Source organism: Amaranthus tricolor, chromosome 4 (assembly GCF_026212465.1).
Source record: "Amaranthus tricolor cultivar Red isolate AtriRed21 chromosome 4, ASM2621246v1, whole genome shotgun sequence".
In the NCBI taxonomy this organism is placed as follows: Eukaryota; Viridiplantae; Streptophyta; class Magnoliopsida; order Caryophyllales; family Amaranthaceae; genus Amaranthus; species Amaranthus tricolor.
Genome location: NC_080050.1, coordinates 32,807,783 through 32,825,802, shown reverse-complemented (window position 1 = coordinate 32,825,802; position 18,020 = coordinate 32,807,783). Strand labels below are relative to the sequence as shown.

Below are 18,020 nucleotides of genomic sequence, written 5' to 3'. Positions count from 1 at the left end.
ACTACAGGGGCAAATACGTAATTTTAGAGGGGGGTGGCGAAAAAATGAAAAGGGGTGGCGAACTTTAAGGATTGGGTATATCTATGCTTTGATCAATGAGGTTTTTACTGATAGTTACATTGTGGTGTTTGATCTTGGATAAGCATATGCACTTATGGAGATTATATGTTTTTAAATCAAATTAATAAATAGATCGAAATAATTTTTTTTTATTGGTTTTGGCGCTATTTGTTCTATAGTTTTTTGTGATGAGACATTTAATATATATTCAGAGTTTGATAAACTTGTTAACTTTGATATAGAGAGAGAATATTAGAGCATCATCCAAATAACCTCTCACCCTCTAATGTTCGCGGATATTACCCTAAATTTATCTCATGCAATAGACATTTTTTCATGCATTTTGTTTATTGATTTGAAGGAGATGATCATATAAGTAGGCAAGATAAAGTCATCCAAAAAATGTGAGAATTCAATCTTACATATCTTGCTTAGATTGAGATAGTTGTCCCAGTTGATTAGAATACCATATTTGTTGATGATGAAAAAACTCATTCTTATAGTTAAAAATGTTTAAAATATAAAGGCTAATTATTAAACCTATTTATGGTTAAAGATGCATCTAACAAATTGTGTGGCTCATAAACTTGTTGCATTCTTGTGTGTGACTAAAACTTTGGTTTATGTTTAAGTTTAATCGTCCTTCTATAATATTCAAAAACATAAGTGTCAATTGGGCTAAATGAGTTTGTATATGAATGTGTTGAACATCTTGTTTACGATTGTTTTGCATGCTGAATATGGATCTTACTCTATATTACTTAGCTCAAAACTTATACTCAACACGATTATAAATATCGTACTTGTGATGAACTTAAAATGTCCGAAATAACATAGATGTTACATAAATGCCCATGTATTCTAGTTGAAGGATGTGGTAGTGTGACCAAGAAGCAACTTAAACAACAATAATCGACTACCTTAAAACAAGCTTAATAGCAATAATCTTCCTTAAACAACTGGTGGATCATGGCGCAAGAACTCCTCAATAGTAGATGGAAACTGAAGCTCAACGCAACCATTACTATTACTCATACTATGAACAAAAGCAGCTTTTCCGATCAGCAAATGAGCCAATCTTAAAGGCTCCATCTTTTCTTTTCTAAAGTAATTGATCCACCCATTTAACCTCTCCATCTCCTTCCTACATTTTGGACCCTTCACCCCAACAATCTTCCCATAAAACCCATCATCACAATGACATGAACAACAAGTATCCAAATCTAAATTTGACTCATTTTCATCAGCATTTGACAAATTCAAAAGTTCAATTAAAGACTCAATTTCATCAACGTCTTCTTCTTCGTCTTCTTCTTCGTCTTCTTCTTCTTCTTCTTCTTCTTCTTCTTGTTTAAGGGTTTTAGGAGGGTTTAAAAGGGGTTTTTCTGGGGATGATTCTTCATGGGTTGAAGGAAAATCCAAGGAATTAGAGAGGAATTCAAGTGGGATTTCACTATCTTCAAGATTAGAGCTTTTATTTTGGTGATGGGAATCAGAAGCATTATATAGGTTTATCGGAGAAGAGAGAGATTCCATTGAATTACTGGTATTTTCTAGTGGCTGTGGCTGTGACTGTGGAGGAAATGCCGAGATACAGTGAGAAATCGGGGATTTGTGATCAAGTTTTAATCTTTTCTCAACCCTTTTCAGAGAAGAGAAGAAATTGGAATGCATTTTGGCAAACCGGCAATTGAAGTCGGAGACCTCAACTAGTCTAAACGCGAAAGTGATGACTTGAGATTCAATTCCCAAAAAAGCTCTATTTGAAATAGGGCGTATGTTTTCGGATCATATGAACTAAACCTAATCTGGGATCTTACGACGAATAGCTTAGTCTATTACTAAAATTGGGATTGAGTTATTAATTATTAAAATGAAAAATACCTATAAGTATAAAAACTACTAATTCCATTTTTTTTAGTTACACCCAAATATAATTGTACACAAATTAATATTTTTGAGAAAATTACAAAATAATTTTCAATATTATCTTTGCATAACTACGTTAAGAGCAAATAATGGACTCTAAGAGAGATAAATCGTTTTATGTTACTTCACGTGAATGAAATGGACTATTATATATACTCGGGTGAGCAATTTAAGTTGCTCGAGTGAGCATTATTTTTGGAGAATCTTACACAATATGGCGCATCAGTTGCTTGGACCAGTCTCAAAATTATTTGATGGGGCAAGCACCTATATTTGCAAATTAGCTATTGAATCGTTTTGTATTTAGTCGTCAGGAAGACACTTGGCCTTTGCTCTCTCGAGCTTTTGGGCACACTCTTGGCTCTTACGTAGTGTAGCATGATTTGTTATTTTCCTTGCGGATCGCAAATCATAAAAGTAAATTGTGCTCGATTCTAGCCTATTTTTGAGTCATTTTGAGTGAATCGTGAATTAAAAAACCAAATGAGTGAATAAACTATGTTACAATGCTCTTATAGGATTAAATCTCATATCTAGTCTTTCCTGTATAAATACCAAAAACTCTTATTTCTACCAAAATAAGAAGTATTTAACCGGTTTAACATAAAGTCGTAAGTTTTTAGATGAGGTAAGTCGGTACAAAATAGGTAATTTTAAAAATATGAAGAGAAAAGGCTCCACTTTGATTCATTCCAAATTCCAATGTTAATGGGAAAAAAAATTAATGGTGGTGCTTGAAAATGAAAGCAACGCTAGCAGGCAAAACAAAAGCAATAAATTTCAACCACGCACGCAATCACGTGCAATGAATTAATATGCTCCGTAAGTACTCAAAAGAATGAGCTACCTGCTACTGCCTACTAGTATTAGTATATAGTTACAACACTACTACTACTAGTAGTACATACACCTACAAGCTACGTATTTGGATACTAAGCTTGCATCATCTTTCTCTAAGAAAACTCTTTAGGTGGCGTCCATGCCTGTTCTTAAGGTCCTATTAGTTACTGCATTAGGCCTACTTCTAGCTGTTGATCATGTTCATGTCTTGGGTACCAAATACCAATGCTCGAAAGCAGCTAAACAAGGTCATCATTGTATTTGTATGTACTTTTACTGATTTGAGCTTGTGTTATCTTTTCGGTGTTGGTTATCATATAGCTTGTGTACTTTGTGTTCAATTCTACGATAGTTGGTAGCAACTTAAAATATTCACTATTTATAATATCACATATAAAAATATAGTTGTCATTAAAATATTCACATACAATCCACTAAAAACACTAAAATTATATAATAGATAGTGATTAATCGATGAAAAATAAGATGTGGTGATGAAACAATTATGGAAGTGCAACATGTATTGTAGAATATCTTTCATTCCTTGTCAACAGTAGTTATGTAATTTGTTGTGTAATGAATTAAATTGTTTTGTTTGCGTTAAAGATTTATTTAAATCCACAATTTTCTGATCTTGTAGAGTACGACTACGTGATAACATTTAAAAAGTAACAATCATGAATGTACTGCTGCTTGCTCACCAATAATTTCTTCTGATCTGCTAAAATAAAATGACCAATTAGTTTTATTCCAAAGCTGCCATTTTCAAGATAAATAAGAATAACAATCCATTCCATTAAATTGTTTGAACATATAATTAAAATTTCAATCTTGTTTATATATCAGATTTCTTTATTATTATTTCAAGAATATATTGATCATTAATCTTCTTGTTTAACTAGTTAGATACCCAATGCTATGCACGGAGACTGGAAAATATATATATATATATATATATATATATATATATGGTCTCATTTTAAATATTTTTTTAAAAAAGACTATTTGTATAATTTTTATTTGATATAATCTATTTATTAAATAAAACTACTTTTTTTTAAACAAATAGAATGTAAGCAAGTAGTTTGCAATTGCATGTTAGTGAAATTATAAAGTGAGATGCAAATTCCTAAACTATGTCACTTTATCTCAGTTCCTAAACTATGTCATTTTATCTTTGTCGATTGGTTGTTTAACGGATAACAGTTTACTCTTCGACCTCTATTAACTAAAACATAATTAAGTGAAATCTTATGTTTATTTTTTTTCGTAACTATATTTTTATGAATACATACTTTAGAGTTTTACATAAATTAATATAAATTTATTTTTTATAATAAAGCTTAATTTTTTAAATTGTTATTAAAAAGAGTAAAAAATATTACAAATTTGATCTCATTTTAAAGATCTTGAAAACATATTATCGTTCATATAATTATTTTTACAAAATTTATTTATAGGTGAAACTACCCATCTATTAAATTAAACTAATTTTTTAAGCAAATAGGAATATGAAGTAGATAAGTAGCAATGACATGAATTTGCATGTAGTATAATTATCAAGATATAATTATTTTATAGTTGGTAAATAATCTTGAAAAATTATTTTGCTATATCAAGATATCATTCTCTTTTATTTTGAAAATAATATTGGAACATAATACTGGTTTACAAATTACGTCATGTTTCATTTTGCTATATCAAGAAGTTATTCTCTTTTGCCAACGTAAATACTTCGAAAATAATACTGCTTACCAAATCTTCTTATGCACATTAAATTGTACTATATTAGGAAATGATTTTCACTACAAATTCACCTGCCACGTCAATATAAAAATGAGCGGAAAAACTTTCGCTGAATGTCCGACACGTGTCAGTCCCGGTTCTTCATTAGTAGTTTTTATAGATTATAGATACTTCCTCGTATTAATTAGAGTTGTTTATTTGGGTCATCGGGTAAATTTTAGATCATGTGTTTCGGGTCGGTTCATAATCTGGTCTTGCGTCTACATTGATTTTTACATTATTTTAAATTCATTTAGAAGTTGGATGTAGTCGAGTTTGGTTATTTTAATTAGCATCAAATCACTTTTAAGGTTATATTAATTATGACATGCATATGCAGGGAACTTGGGGAACCTGCCAATAATAATGATCCCTGCATTATGTAAAGAGAAGGGAACTCCATTTGGCGATGCTAATGTTTGCCATTCAAATGGAATGGCTTATGCTTCCCTTTCCATGGCGGTATGATTCTTATTTCTTAAACAACACCTACACTTGCATAATTGCAACTTTTAAGATCATCGGTAATAAGAGATGATTAATTAATTAATTGTGGGTAATTTTGGGTTTAATTTGTCAGGAATTAACAATTAAACTTGGTGATTCTTTCAGTTAGGAAACCTGTTTTGCTGGTCATATGTAACATCGTCCGGAAATCTTGTATGAAGTTTATGGAAAAAGAAGTTATTAATGATTATCAGTTGGATGCAGAAACAACAGTACCTCTACTAGCTTCACCATATTCTTCCCTAAAGAGTATTAGTTCTCAAAATCAGGTACTTCATAATATATGAACTATATATATTTAATTCGGTGATAGTGACTGTTCCTTTGAGTTTGTATCGGCCATAATACTCAAAAAAAAAAAAAAAAAAAAAAAAAAAAAAAAAAAAAAAAACACTCACATTGTAGTATTTTCTCAAAGTGACAGAGGGAGCAGCACTAATAATATCTAGTAAGTGATCCATGTGCTTAATAATAAGAGTATATATTTATGGATAGATACCCATAGCATTACCTTGGGCCTGGGGAGCGGGAAGCAATGGTTTATTACAGCTTCAGAAAAGATGAATCTAAAGGCATTGCTATTTGCTATTTGCTATTTGCTATTTGCTATTTGCTATTTGCTATTTGCTAGTACCTTCAACTGTTGCAGTGGTATGTCCTCAAATTCATTAATCCATTCCTCATCTAATACCAAACCAAACCTTACTCATGGATTATGATTTGCATGCAGATAATTGGGTTCATGACTGGGACAATTCCTCTTACGCTCCACTTTACTCTACTCTTAAAAATTTTAAAAAATTAAAAATTTTAAGTATGTGATTATTATTTGTATGGATATTTTAAATCTTATAAAGGATGATTATTGTTAAGTATAATATTTTTGTCATTGAAATGAAATCATCCTTACCTATTCCTTAACAAAAAGACTGAAAGTGAAATAACACTGAGAACTACGAGTCAGAAGATGAAGACTTCCCTAATTCACATTAGTTGTATCTTCTGCTACAAAAGGAGGATCAAATAGGTCCTCTGTTAAATCTTGTTCTTGCCCATCAGCTTCTATTAGCAATTTGAATTTTAGTATCTTATGGAGGGATGTTAAAGGCTTAATTTGCTTGGATTTGTCTTCATTCTGGTCCGCTATATGATCATTCTCGGAAAGGTTGGCTTGTGTAGATCCTGTTTCTTCGTGAGTTGAAGGTGACTTTTCTGCAAATATTAAAGAAGCGGCATTAACTTGTAAAGAACAGGTTTTAATACAGCTGAGTCAAGCATGATACCAGTTGTCTCATGAATCAAATTGTAGTCATCTAAAACAACACCAAAACCGTACGACTTGCTCCCAAAATATGGGATCCGCCTATAAACTACGTCTATCTACAAATATCATTTTTCAATTTTCAATTCAAGACACTCCGTTCTTACTACTTAACTTGCCACCTCGAACTCCTCCCTAACTCCACCCTTCCCTACAAGCCCCAACCCGCCATCTCTGCTCAATTAAATACAGAACTTTTATTTATTCAAATATATATAGATATCTGCTTTCTTTAGTCACAGCATCAGCCAAAGAGAGCACGATTGACATCAGTTAATAATTAGGTGTTCCTGAACACTAGATAGCTAACACCAATAAATCTCCTCTTTCTTAGGCCATCATTTCTAATACTTGTAACTTCAACCTTGGATACTAAGAATTTGAAAATATTGCTCACCATTCTCTGAGAAAACTAAACATGTCCCCACTGTCTCGATGTATTCTCCTATCTGCATATGGTAGGACAATGTTACAAAATGAAAGATCATATCTGAAGCAGTAGAGGCACAATACCATGAAAGTAAAGCACTTTGCATTGAAACATACTAATAAAGATGTCTGTAACTTTTGGCTCTAAACAAAACTAACAGATATTACAATCAAGCATAAAATATCATATTTGAAGCAATAGAGTATGCTTATGCTACTATGCTTGATTGATCTTTGGCTAAAGCCCTTATCTGTGTGCAGAGGTAGAAAGTCATCAATAAATATTCAATACATACATGATGCACCTATAATTCACAATGCTTACAGGAGGCAATACTTCATGATTTCACTGGAAACGACCTCAGCTTTGCACTAAAAAAGGATTCAAAGGTTTTTAAAAGCATATGATTTTTGCTGCTCTGCTAACACAATGCAAAGCGTTGAATAGCACCAATTACGAGAGGATATATCAGTCATTACAATGAAGCCTGGTTTACCCTCTAATAATTGTGGTTGATGTAAAAGTAAATAGTTTCATGAGTCATTGTAAAGGCTCGATAGCTAATAAGGTTGACTTGCAGAGGGTATGTCCTTTATAGAAGGTTTGCCCATGCCCCATTCCCTGTTAAAAACTAGGAGGTTAGACTGTATAAATTAATGAAATATTAATATCCTTCTAACTTTCCCTAAAAAAGGGAGAAGTGACAAGGCAGAGGATATAACGAGCATGGCAAGCAAACACAAGGAACAAGAACTCACCAGCTTCAACTTGTTCCCTATGGTCAATACTGGATTCGGTGAATCCAGACCCTGCATGAAAAAATTGCACAAAATGAAAACCTTAAAAAGTTGCCTAATGCCTTGGACTCACCACACCAACAGAAAGGTGTTCTTTTACTATGAAGGGCATTAACATGATGAAAAAACTCAAAGAACAACTTACAAGTTACAAATGGACATGACTTATATGAATTAGGCCAAACACAATAGAGATACACCGTCCATTAGATGTCTCTAGTTATTATTAATAGTCCTATTTCACAGTTTGAAACACAATTAATAATATACAATGTTAACTTCAGATGCTCATCATCAAAAAATGTGGGGCACAGAAAGGGTATTATATGTAATGAAATAGGAATAAAGGACCCATTAATTTAAAGAGGTCCTACTGTTATGCAAGAGTCCCGAAAGACGTAAAATGAAGATATTTAACTGATAAAACAATTAACCAGTGAAAACAACCTAGATATATTCCATATGTAAGCAATAGATAGTTTACTATGAACAAAATCGTTGAGGAGTATCCAAGTAATATATTAGCACATAATTGACAAAACCATATTTTCTAGAACACGCAAACTGATAAGATGATTTATTATTGAGAAAAAGATGAAAAGAATCATTAAGATCATTTGCGCACGTGGTATTAGCAAACCGATTAGGAAGATAGAAAGTTGGAACACAAAAACTTAAAAAGAGGGAGAGGAAAACCGACGATGATCTAGAAGGTAAGAAAGGAAGAGATATGAAGTATTTAGACTTTACAGGTTGTGATGGTAGAAAATCGATATGAATGGAGAAGAAGAATTCATGTGACGACCACTGTAAATAATCTATTGGTTCATATAGCCGACCCCAATTTTTTGGAATTACGACTTTGGCATTGTTGTGTTGTTAACTATAAAGCATAAGATGATTACAATCTTGTGTGCTACAAAAGTACAAGGGGTAGGATAGATGGTATAAAAGGCAATCGTGGCTAGGCATTCTTCAAAATTAACAACGACAACAACAATAATGCCATCGCCTTAATCTTGTATACTATCTTTCTTGAGAAGGGGTTTTCAGATTACAATCTTGTGTACTATCTTCCTTGGGAAGGGGTTTTTAGATTACAATTGTCATTTAGAACGGCTATAATTTTGCAAAACATGATTCAATTGTCCAGTAAAGCTCTTGGGCATACCGATAAAACATACGGTTCACCAGGAGGTATGTCAACTTGGCCACAAACAGCATCAAGATCAATCAATACATATTCTTCTTCCATATTCTGATCAATAATTGTTTTATCTATCTCCATAACCTGTAGGCTGCAGACATAAACGGAAACCCAACTAAGGTATGATGAAACAGTAAAATGCAAAGGCATAAAGAATGAGGCTTGACATAATAGAAAGAAGTGACTTTTGCAGTATAAATCCTTAACATCCTCTAAAGCTAACTAAACCATAAAATGACTCTTAGGTAAGTCATGTAACTGAGGAAGACTTGAATTTAGTTGGTTTAATTCTAAGGAGGTGTTTGGTTTGAAAATTTTGGGTTCAAAAAAGGAATTCACTCAACTCTTTTCATTACTTAGTGTTTGTTATGATATTGGATTAACCCAATTCACTTAACGCTTTTCATTACTTAGTGTTTATTATGAGATTGGATTAACCCAATTCATATCATAAGAGTAATGGATAATTCCAAATTGTTACCAGTAATATCTCACAAAAAACCAATCCTCTGGCTTTGGTTCTTTCTCTTTCTTCTCATTCCCTTACAACTCTCTATTCTAGTCAATTAATAATAATAACACTTGACATTGCACTTATCTCTCTTTATACATTCCCTTTCCATTACATCTTCATTTCTCATACCAAACACCCCTGGATCTACTCCTAAAATTGAAAGGAGCATCTCTTTTAACTGTTTGAACATGAACAGATGATGCACAACTAGCTCACAAGGTAGTAAGGAACTAAGGATTCCATTAAATTGGAGAAATTAAATTGAAGTGTTTACTAATGTTTAAGTATCATGTCAATGACAATTCAATGAACTCTATGTCTCTATCTATCAAAATAATAATTGGAGAAATTGAATTGAAGTTTTCAAATCAAAAAACCTAACTTTTCACATTTTTAACATCCGAAAAATAGCACAAAACCCTACTTAGCTACTAATTTGGGACGGATGGAGAATATATTTTTGCATATCTTCCTACGCGGACAGTCCTATAGAAATTATTCTTTGCTGGGATGTAAGGTGGGGATTAAGATTAACTTTTTTCTTAGCATTATTTTGAGAAAAAAGATCATGAAAAACAGGATTCTCATGAAAAACTTATATGTTACATAACTGTATAAGCGTCATCATAATAATGGTCACTTATCTTCAAGAATTAGAATATCTTATGCTGCTATCAAATTTATAACTTGAAATTACTAAAAAAATTTCTCTTCTTTTTATAATCTTTTAGGTTTCATTTTTTTGAACCGAAAAATGAAAATTACACAACTTTATGCCCTTAAGTGAAATCTTTTTTTTCTTTACCAAAACATTCACTTGAATTAAGGAATTAAGGAATTGATCAATTAACAAAAAATATCAAAGAAGATAAACCAAAAAATTACTACTAAAATTTTTGTATTCAATCTACATCCTACGCTCCAAAAAAATCAAAAGAAAATAAAATTATATATAAATAATCAAAAAGAATATTCAATTGAAGTGCATTTTTGAAAAAAAAAAAATCCTAATATTTGGGATTTTCAAAATCATACCTGAAATTGGAGATAAATAATCAAAAAGAACATTCAATTGAATTAAAATTTTTCAATCAAGAAACCCTAATATTCGGAGATTTCAAAACCATACCTGAAATTGGAGACTTGGAGTCAATTGAAGGTGGTGGTCTGGTGGGGGTCAATAGGAGCCAGCAGCAGGCAGTAAGGCATTTTAAAAACAGGTTCTAGACATTCCCTTAACCTATATTTCCCAACTTCTCTAAATTTGTATATAATATCCTGAAAAACCCCAACAAACTGAGGTTCATACATGCAATTAGTTTACTAAAATTTGTTGTCTTGTTGATGATTTCAAGGTATAATCCATGGCTAATTCTCCAAACATAGAAATAGGAGTACCCAAAAGTGTTTAGCTGATCAATCAAGTCATCCTCAAAAGAAAACCAACTACAAATTGAACATGTATTAATAAAAATCATAGCTTTATAAACATTCAATTCATGCCAAACAATTCATGATGTCTACCAAAATAACAAAACAATCCTAAATTGCATGAAGTATCACAGCACAAGTGAAAGTGAATACCTTTATGTCAGGACTCAACACCAAATTTGAAAGATTTCTTTTTTTTTTTTTTAGGAATTTTTGGAAAAGAAAGTAGATAAAGAAAATCCTAGTAAAACTTGGGAATACTGTGTTTCGAAGAGGGTGAGAATTGAGATGTGGGATGGTATCCTTAAAAAAAATGTGTAGTATGCTTACGTGTCCCATTTATTTATGAACACTATTTCCTTATTACTTTTAATTTGTATTTTATTTTTAATTTATAAGTTAAAATATAGTTATGTAAGATCTTATTTGATTCATCTCAATACTAAGATTATTAATTTGAGATAATTTTTAATAATTAAGAATAATTTTTAAGGGTTAAAATGTTGTCCCGACAAGTATGAAAAACTAAATGGGACACATAAGTCTGAATAGGAGGGAGTATTAGTTTTAGTGAAACTCTATTTAAATTCACGATTCCAATATTTCCAATATTTTCACATGTCAGACAAAAATGAATTTTTTTTATTAATTACATGCTATTTTAACTTAATATAATGACATTTTTTCAAAAAACAAATATATAATACCCTAATTGATCATATATTTCGAAATTCGGCCCCTTAATTAAAAAAACATTTAAAATTACCACATTAATTAAAAAAAACATTTTTAAAGAAGAGAAAAACTTATCCCTTAATTTTATTCCCGTTATTTACATAAAAAAAATACGTGGAGTACAATACTTTGATAAATTTTGTACTGAAATTAAAAAAATAGCTCTTGTTATTTGGGTGAAATTATTTCTTATGTCTACGGTCTACAGTCTACAGTAGTATATTGTGAAACATTGATATGAGAATATAATGAAATAATCCCACTCATAAATCAAATCATATATGGATGCAGACGATGCACGAACGAAATACAAAAAAATATAAATCCCGATCGTATTTTCTTTCCTTGTTTCTTCAACTCCTTTGTCCTTATCTTAATCTCGCACCTGAACTTATAACTATCATCGACCTCCCAACTAATAACAACACAATTTCTGGAAAATTTCGAAGAAATATGGCCAAAATTGAATCCTCTGATATTGAGAACCGACTACCATGTGATGGGGATGATGTTAATGGTGATTATGATGATCATAATCAGAAGAAAATTGACGTTGATTGTGATGATGTACTCAAGTTCATGGATTCCCTTGATTCTTACCTCCTATTAGTCAACTCTGTCTCCTCCATACTTCGCCAGGTTGCTTTCCTTTCCCGCCTCTTGGGTTTTTCTAATTCCTGTAATTTTTTATTCATTCTGTTTCAGTTGATTGTGAATTGGGATAACATATGAACTTGATCACAACAGGCAATTAAATCTGATAACCATGAGCTTCTTATGTGATTTTTCATGTTGTCTATTTTTCTGTTGCACTTAAAGATTCAATCTTTTCTATTTTCATTGGAGAAAATTCTTTCTTGAAATGCTTTGCAATCATTCATAATGGGAATATTGATTGTTTTATGAAATATGCAGATTAGGGTTTATAAAATTTCCTGGTCTTTTAGCTAATGATGCAGTTGGATGTGCTCATTTTCATCTGTTGTTTCTTAAAAACATGATATGTAGGCCTTATATGTCTTCATATTGATGCTTTTTATGGAGTATTAAACAGTGCATTATTCTGTTAAAGGTTTACCTTTTTTGGATGATTATAGGTTGGTTGTAGTGTAGCACTAAGCCATGGATATCTTCACTATAAAAGAGCGCATAAAATGGTGTTGGTTGGTTCCACTGTCTTGTTATGGATTGTGATAATTGTATTCTCATCAGGTGCTCAAAATGATGATTGAATTCAGTTGATGTCATACTAAAAGCCTTTTAGAAAAAGGAAAACTATGAGCAAACAATAGAAGAATTGTTGTCCTATACTTTTACTTTTGATACCAATTGTCTTTTGAATCTTGCATTGTATTGTTAGTGTTTCTAATGCTAGCGCTTTCTCAAACACGTTGATTTCAGGGATGGTTTGATTTTGCTAGTGCTCGTTATTCCATGGGAGCGTCACGTGTCAATAGTGTGTTATTGGATCTTAAAGAACACTCAGCTGTTACAAATTTGGACGTAACTAAAGGTGATGGTAAGTATATGAATTCCAAGATTTTCTAGTGGTTTAAGCCTTAAGGTTTAGAATTTTTACTTGGCAGAGATGATAACGAAATTCAACAGGAATATAGGGACGATGAGGCTTATGGGCATTCTTTTTTTTTTTTTAACATTATATTCGATCTGAAAAATTCATTTTGCTTACAAGAAGTAAGAATTAAACGCTAGTGAGTATGTATTTCATCATGTTTAGAGAGAGCAATAGTGTAGCTTATAGACTTGCTAGGTGGGCTAAAATTGGTTGCTGTGATAAAGTGTGGTCTAACGGGGTCCAAATTGGATTTTTCGATCTTGTACTTTCTGATATTTTCTTAATAATAGCTCACTGTTCCTTTCAAAAAAAGATAGCTAGTACCTAGTAGTCAAATATTTTAGTTTAGATACTAAAGTGCTTACAATTTTGTTCAATTCTTTGTTTGAGACTAATTTTGTATCACAAGTTTAGATATTACTTACGAGTGCGAGCTGGGTGAATGATGCTGATTGTTTTCACTACAAAACTTGAATTGGGTGTCATTTTCACCCATTTACATATTTCTATAGTATTATTCCTTTTCTCTTTGTCAAAACCCCTTACTCAGAAAGAGAGGGGTGCTGCAGCTTTTTAACACGGAGTTCTGTTTAGCTTTATTTCCTTTTTAAAACACATTTCTTAATTATTGTTTTAATTTACACCATGGTAAGTTCATAAAGATACATATATGTCTTGAACATGATGTACTTCATCAAAGCAAATATTTATGTATTGTTGTTACATTAGTTTGTTGAATTATTTGCAGAGCCACATTTCACCCTTTGCAAGTGGGTAGCAGATGATGCTGAGGATTCAAAAAATTTGAAAGAGGGTAATGATGGGCTGTATCAGAAAGCTAATAGTATGCGCCAGAGACACAAAGACATATCTCAATTAACTGGTGATAAAAATGGTCTTTTCTATGAACTTGTGATATTGTTTTGAGCAATATGTTGTGTGTAATATGAAACACAAACACTTCTTTGCTGGATTTTAATTTTTATTGAAATTCTGTATTCTTAAGAAGTGTATGTCTTGTCACTTGTGTCTTTCTGGTTGAATCTAGTTGCTCAAAAATATTCTTATACTCTTCTTGTTTCTCTGCAGAAGTTGATGAGAGCAGCTCACCAACTGGAGCCTCAATCAGTGAAAATGATAAAGTAAGTGACAATACCAGAAATTAACAATTTTTGTGCGCTAATTATATTTCTTTTGGTGAATTAAGTGAATTGCTTCTCTCCGTTCATATTTTATAGTATGAAGGAAGTATTATCACTGATTTCTGCTGTTATGACTGAACACTAACCAAATAAATGAATTGCTGAAGTTTTGAGAGTCTTCCAATTCTTTGAAGGATAAGAAACGTGTGATCAACATAGTGATACCTTAAGCACTTGTTCAGCATCTTTTTCTGTCCAATTCAAGAGAGAAGCAAATTCTTGGGCTTTTCAAGTTCCAGAACTGCATCCTCTACCAACTATGCACTTAACTTTTACAGTTTCGACCGTGGAACTATATTTTGATTTCTAAACGCGAACTTCATTCCATGGCATGGTGCATAAGCGTCTAAGAAACAAAGTGCAAAAAAAGGCCGCATTGCATCACACCGCATCAGCCGCATTGTAAAGGTTTTCAGAAAATGAACTGATATTTTCCGCGTTGTAAAGGTTCTAAAAAAAACATGTTTTGGGCCGTATCAAGGAATATATCATGCTTTTGACCGATATTTAAGCGTTACGATAACCGTATCACTCCTATAAATGCATCATCGTTCCATTACCGCATATTTGCACATGCTAAGATATCATCCTAGTATCCAGACAATGCCTAACTTTGTAATGTTCACACAAGTGTCGCCTGTGATATCTTCTGTAGTTTTACTAAACTGTGAACCATTTTACAATAATCGACTGAAATCAGGTAATACCCCCGAACTGAAAGAGACTGGACTGTGAAGTGTGAACTATAGTCATTTTGAAATTTATAGCTTACAAATTTATACAGTAGGTGATTCTGTCCTTTTCTCCACAGGTACAAAAGGGACGATCGAAGTCACTTGCTGTTTTTGGCACGTTAGTTTCTCCCAAATTGCGAGCTGCTCAACTTTCATTTGAGACAGGTTTGACAGTTTTCTTCTGTTCTTTTTCTTGTCATGTGTTATCTGAATTAGCATTCAAGCAATCACCTGTTTCTTTTAATATAACAATATGAACCTTTATTTTCTGACATGCAGCCCTGGAAAAACTGATTGAAATAGCAAACATGCGAGCATCGATGCTTTATGCATTTGAAAAGATACAGGAACACATAGATGGCAATGATGACCATTGCTAGTTTTCAGGTCCTTCCTTTGCATCTCATGTAGTTAGTCCTTCATTGATGGTGTTTTTCTTGACCTTGTTCATCATTATTTCTGTCCATGATGTTTGCAACCAAGGATCAATCGGAAAAACCTCTTTGTTAATGATATCACTAACAAGGTTGCTTATATCTGACCCCCCCAAAGCCTAACCTAAGTGGGAGTCACTTAATGGCATTGGGGTAATGGAATGTTGTTGTTCATCATTATTCCTGTCCATTTACTTTCTTTCCCTTAAATTTTTTGCTTTCTACAAAATTTGTTATCTTCTCTTGGTACAAGAAGTGGGCCGAGAAGATATTTTTCTTTACTTCCTAATTCAGAATGACAATCTTGTGACAAACTAGGAGTAGCCTCTATTTCTGGAAAAAATGCGCGAAAATAGATTGGGATGGTTTGGACATGTGCAGAGAAAGACCCTCGCCACCCCTGTGAGGAAAGTAGAAAGCATTATAGTAGAGGGTAAGAGGAGTCGAGGAAAACCCAGGAGAACTTAGAATGAGCAGATAAAAGTTGACTTGCGTGAGTTAAACCTCTCCGAGGGCCTGACTAGGGATAGGGGTAGTTGGAGGCGTCATATCCATGTTTTAGATTACTAATGCCCTCGTAGATTGTCTCTTTGTGTTTTTACCATCCTGCTCCTCTCGTTTCTTTTATTAGTTTTTTTGTCCCTTTCTATTTTATTTTGTAGGTGGGTCTACTTTTTATTTATAGGCCTTTTTATCTTTAACGTGTAGCTACGTCTCTGTCTTTTCCGAGCCGGGGGACTCCTTTGGCCGCGCTTTCCTTTATGGGTATGAGTTGCCGCCGTCCTTCCCTCCCAGACCCTGTCCATATTCTTTTTCTATGAGCAGGATATACTGGGTTGGATGATGATGATGAAATAGGGAGGTGAAGAAATAAGGGGTGAGGTGAAGCAAATGGCCAAGAAGATACAAAGGTTTTCTTTTAGTATTAGTTAATTAAATCAGAAAGTAGTCTTCATGAAGCATTTATGTGGTAAAGTCAGGCTCACTATAGGCTAGAGAATAGGGGGAGAAACAATGACAACAAAGCCATGGCAAGTGTTCTTAAGCAGACAACCAAAATAGAAAAATAGTAGATATCTTAAATTATCACTTCAATCATCAATGTTTTGCATTTCTTTTATGCAACTATTACAATCACAACTGAAATACAAAACTCTTAAAATGTTTCATTTGTTTAGTTCACTAAGCTCAATCACCTTCACTTGTGTTTGCTCACAAAAATGGAGTACAAGCACTCAATAGCTCTCTCTCTCTAGCTCTCTTATGTTTGCAGTCCCTCTCAAGTGTTTGGGCACTCAATAGCTTCAGCTTGCTCTCAACATGAGCTAACCTCAACAACAATGGAGCATTCTCCAACAAGATAGTCCCCTCAAACTCAAAGATGGTGCTTTTTCTCACTCAAAACAACTTAGCTTCTCTTGGAGATGAGCTTCAACAAGCTCACACAATTCACCACATGTTGATTTGGTCTGCAAGACCTCTTCTTAAAGAGTACAAAGCTCAGAGGAATCATCCCTCAAGTTCCCCAGAAGGCAGAATGTGTGCATACGCAATTCTCAACATTTTAACAAAAGATGGCTGTCTGACAAACACCCCTTCCCTTATCCAAGAAAGAATCCACAAGAAGCCCCTTTTCGTGCTTGTTTCAATGAGCAGTGGCTTTCCCAAGTCGGAGTTGTGCTTGTTCTGCTTTTGCTTAAAAACTCTTTCGAGCTGCAGTTCGGTTGCCGAAGCACTCAATTTCCTCGCTCTCTGCCTTGGTCTGTGCAATTTGCTTGTTTCGGCAGCCTACTTGCTCACCGAGCAAGCTGTCCCAGCCATGTTCTGCCTCATGCCCATCACTTTGCTCAGACAAGCTATTCATTGCTCGCCCAAGCAATGTTCCATGGCATCCCACTCCCCTTTGCGTTGTCTTGACACATAAAAACTGTTTCTTGAGAGTCAGGACTCAGGCGAAACTTGTGTACCTCAGATTATCTTTATTATTTTTTGTCTTTGCAACTACCCTACTTGTCATCAATAAGATGCTTTAACTTTTTTTCAACGCCTGGATGAAGAAGTAATTGATTGCAATACTATGATTAGTTTGGTTGCACAAGTGACTTGTTAGAGCCTTGACACTTAAAATACATTTTCTTTGCTGGGTTTGCTGTTTACAGGCTTAACAATCTGTGGCAGAGTTGAATGCTTCATGGAATCTTCAAAATAACTCTCCCTAACAGAAGGATGGTTCATATCAAAGCTCAAATCGTAAATGCAGTTGCAGTCGGTTTCTGCTGGGTCCGTATCCATCTTTCATCTTTGTAATCAAATATTATTACTGACTGGAACCGTGTTGTGGATGTCGATGCGAAGATCAGAATTGTTGATTCCGTCGGGACGACTGACAATAAAACATCAATGACATTTGCTATTCAGCTTTTCTTAGATTTTGAACTAAATTATACTCCCTCCTATTCAGCTGAACTGTCCCATTTGACTTTTCACACTTGCCGAGGCAACATTTTAACTCTTAATA

At 33.3% G+C, this 18,020-nt stretch overlaps 3 protein-coding genes across 11 annotated transcripts; 2 read left to right on the top strand and 1 right to left on the bottom strand.

Moving 5' to 3' along the window:
- Nucleotides 1-2,548: 2,548 nt before the first annotated feature.
- LOC130811091 (protein PIN-LIKES 3-like) lies at nt 2,549-5,997 on the top strand. 5 transcript variants are annotated; one of them, XM_057677265.1, is made up of 4 exons: nt 2,549-3,077; nt 4,955-5,138; nt 5,227-5,390; nt 5,852-5,997. In XM_057677265.1, exons 2-4 carry the CDS (start codon nt 5,024-5,026, stop codon nt 5,924-5,926), a joined length of 354 nt encoding a protein of 117 aa, XP_057533248.1. In that variant the 5' UTR covers nt 2,549-3,077; nt 4,955-5,023; the 3' UTR covers nt 5,927-5,997. The 5 variants fall into 5 exon arrangements, 3 of the variants coding, with proteins under 3 accessions (XP_057533248.1, XP_057533247.1, XP_057533250.1); XM_057677264.1 differs by having other exon boundaries at nt 2,549-3,092; XR_009041105.1 differs by having other exon boundaries at nt 2,569-3,077; nt 4,955-5,076.
- On the bottom strand, nt 5,623-11,135 carry LOC130811089 (uncharacterized). 4 transcript variants are annotated; one of them, XM_057677260.1, is made up of 6 exons: nt 10,975-11,131; nt 10,520-10,836; nt 8,841-8,967; nt 7,631-7,681; nt 6,840-6,891; nt 5,623-6,333 (listed from the first exon to the last, which is right to left on the bottom strand). In XM_057677260.1, exons 3-6 carry the CDS (start codon nt 8,955-8,957, stop codon nt 6,101-6,103), a joined length of 453 nt encoding a protein of 150 aa, XP_057533243.1. In that variant the 5' UTR covers nt 8,958-8,967; nt 10,520-10,836; nt 10,975-11,131; the 3' UTR covers nt 5,623-6,100. The 4 variants fall into 4 exon arrangements, with proteins under 4 accessions (XP_057533243.1, XP_057533246.1, XP_057533244.1 ...); XM_057677263.1 differs by having other exon boundaries at nt 10,520-10,668; nt 10,975-11,127; XM_057677261.1 differs by having other exon boundaries at nt 10,520-10,686; nt 10,975-11,120.
- A 592-nt stretch (nt 11,136-11,727) lies between these two features.
- On the top strand, nt 11,728-17,926 carry LOC130811088 (uncharacterized). Of its 2 annotated transcripts, none has more exons than XM_057677259.1 (7): nt 11,728-12,195; nt 12,958-13,075; nt 13,881-14,015; nt 14,222-14,274; nt 15,146-15,233; nt 15,348-15,455; nt 17,662-17,926. In XM_057677259.1, exons 1-6 carry the CDS (start codon nt 11,842-11,844, stop codon nt 15,446-15,448), a joined length of 849 nt encoding a protein of 282 aa, XP_057533242.1. In that variant the 5' UTR covers nt 11,728-11,841; the 3' UTR covers nt 15,449-15,455; nt 17,662-17,926. The 2 variants fall into 2 exon arrangements, with proteins under 2 accessions (XP_057533242.1, XP_057533241.1); XM_057677258.1 differs by having other exon boundaries at nt 11,785-12,195; nt 13,881-14,027.
- The last annotated feature ends 94 nt before the right edge of the window (nt 17,927-18,020 follow it).

What these genes read in the sequence shown, in the direction of transcription:
- LOC130811089 (XM_057677262.1), bottom strand. Translation starts at nt 8,957, where the DNA reads ATGGAGATAGATAAAACAATTATTGATCAGAATATGGAAGAAGAATAT. An exon ending in GTGAACCGTATGTTTTATCG is followed by an intron (nt 7,682 to 8,840) that starts GTATGCCCAAGA and finishes TTTTTCATGCAG; the next exon opens with GGTCTGGATTCACCGAATCC. An exon ending in TAGGGAACAAGTTGAAGCTG is followed by an intron (nt 6,892 to 7,630) that starts GTGAGTTCTTGT and finishes TACCATATGCAG; the next exon opens with ATAGGAGAATACATCGAGAC.
- LOC130811088 (XM_057677258.1), top strand. Translation starts at nt 11,842, where the DNA reads ATGCAGACGATGCACGAACGAAATACAAAAAAATATAAATCCCGATCG. An exon ending in TCTCCTCCATACTTCGCCAG is followed by an intron (nt 12,196 to 12,957) that starts GTTGCTTTCCTT and finishes CGTTGATTTCAG; the next exon opens with GGATGGTTTGATTTTGCTAG. An exon ending in TCAACTTTCATTTGAGACAG is followed by an intron (nt 15,234 to 15,347) that starts GTTTGACAGTTT and finishes TCTGACATGCAG; the next exon opens with CCCTGGAAAAACTGATTGAA.
- LOC130811091 (XM_057677265.1), top strand. Translation starts at nt 5,024, where the DNA reads ATGCTAATGTTTGCCATTCAAATGGAATGGCTTATGCTTCCCTTTCCA. An exon ending in TGCAACTTTTAAGATCATCG is followed by an intron (nt 5,139 to 5,226) that starts GTAATAAGAGAT and finishes TGATTCTTTCAG; the next exon opens with TTAGGAAACCTGTTTTGCTG. An exon ending in GTATTAGTTCTCAAAATCAG is followed by an intron (nt 5,391 to 5,851) that starts GTACTTCATAAT and finishes ATTTGCATGCAG; the next exon opens with ATAATTGGGTTCATGACTGG.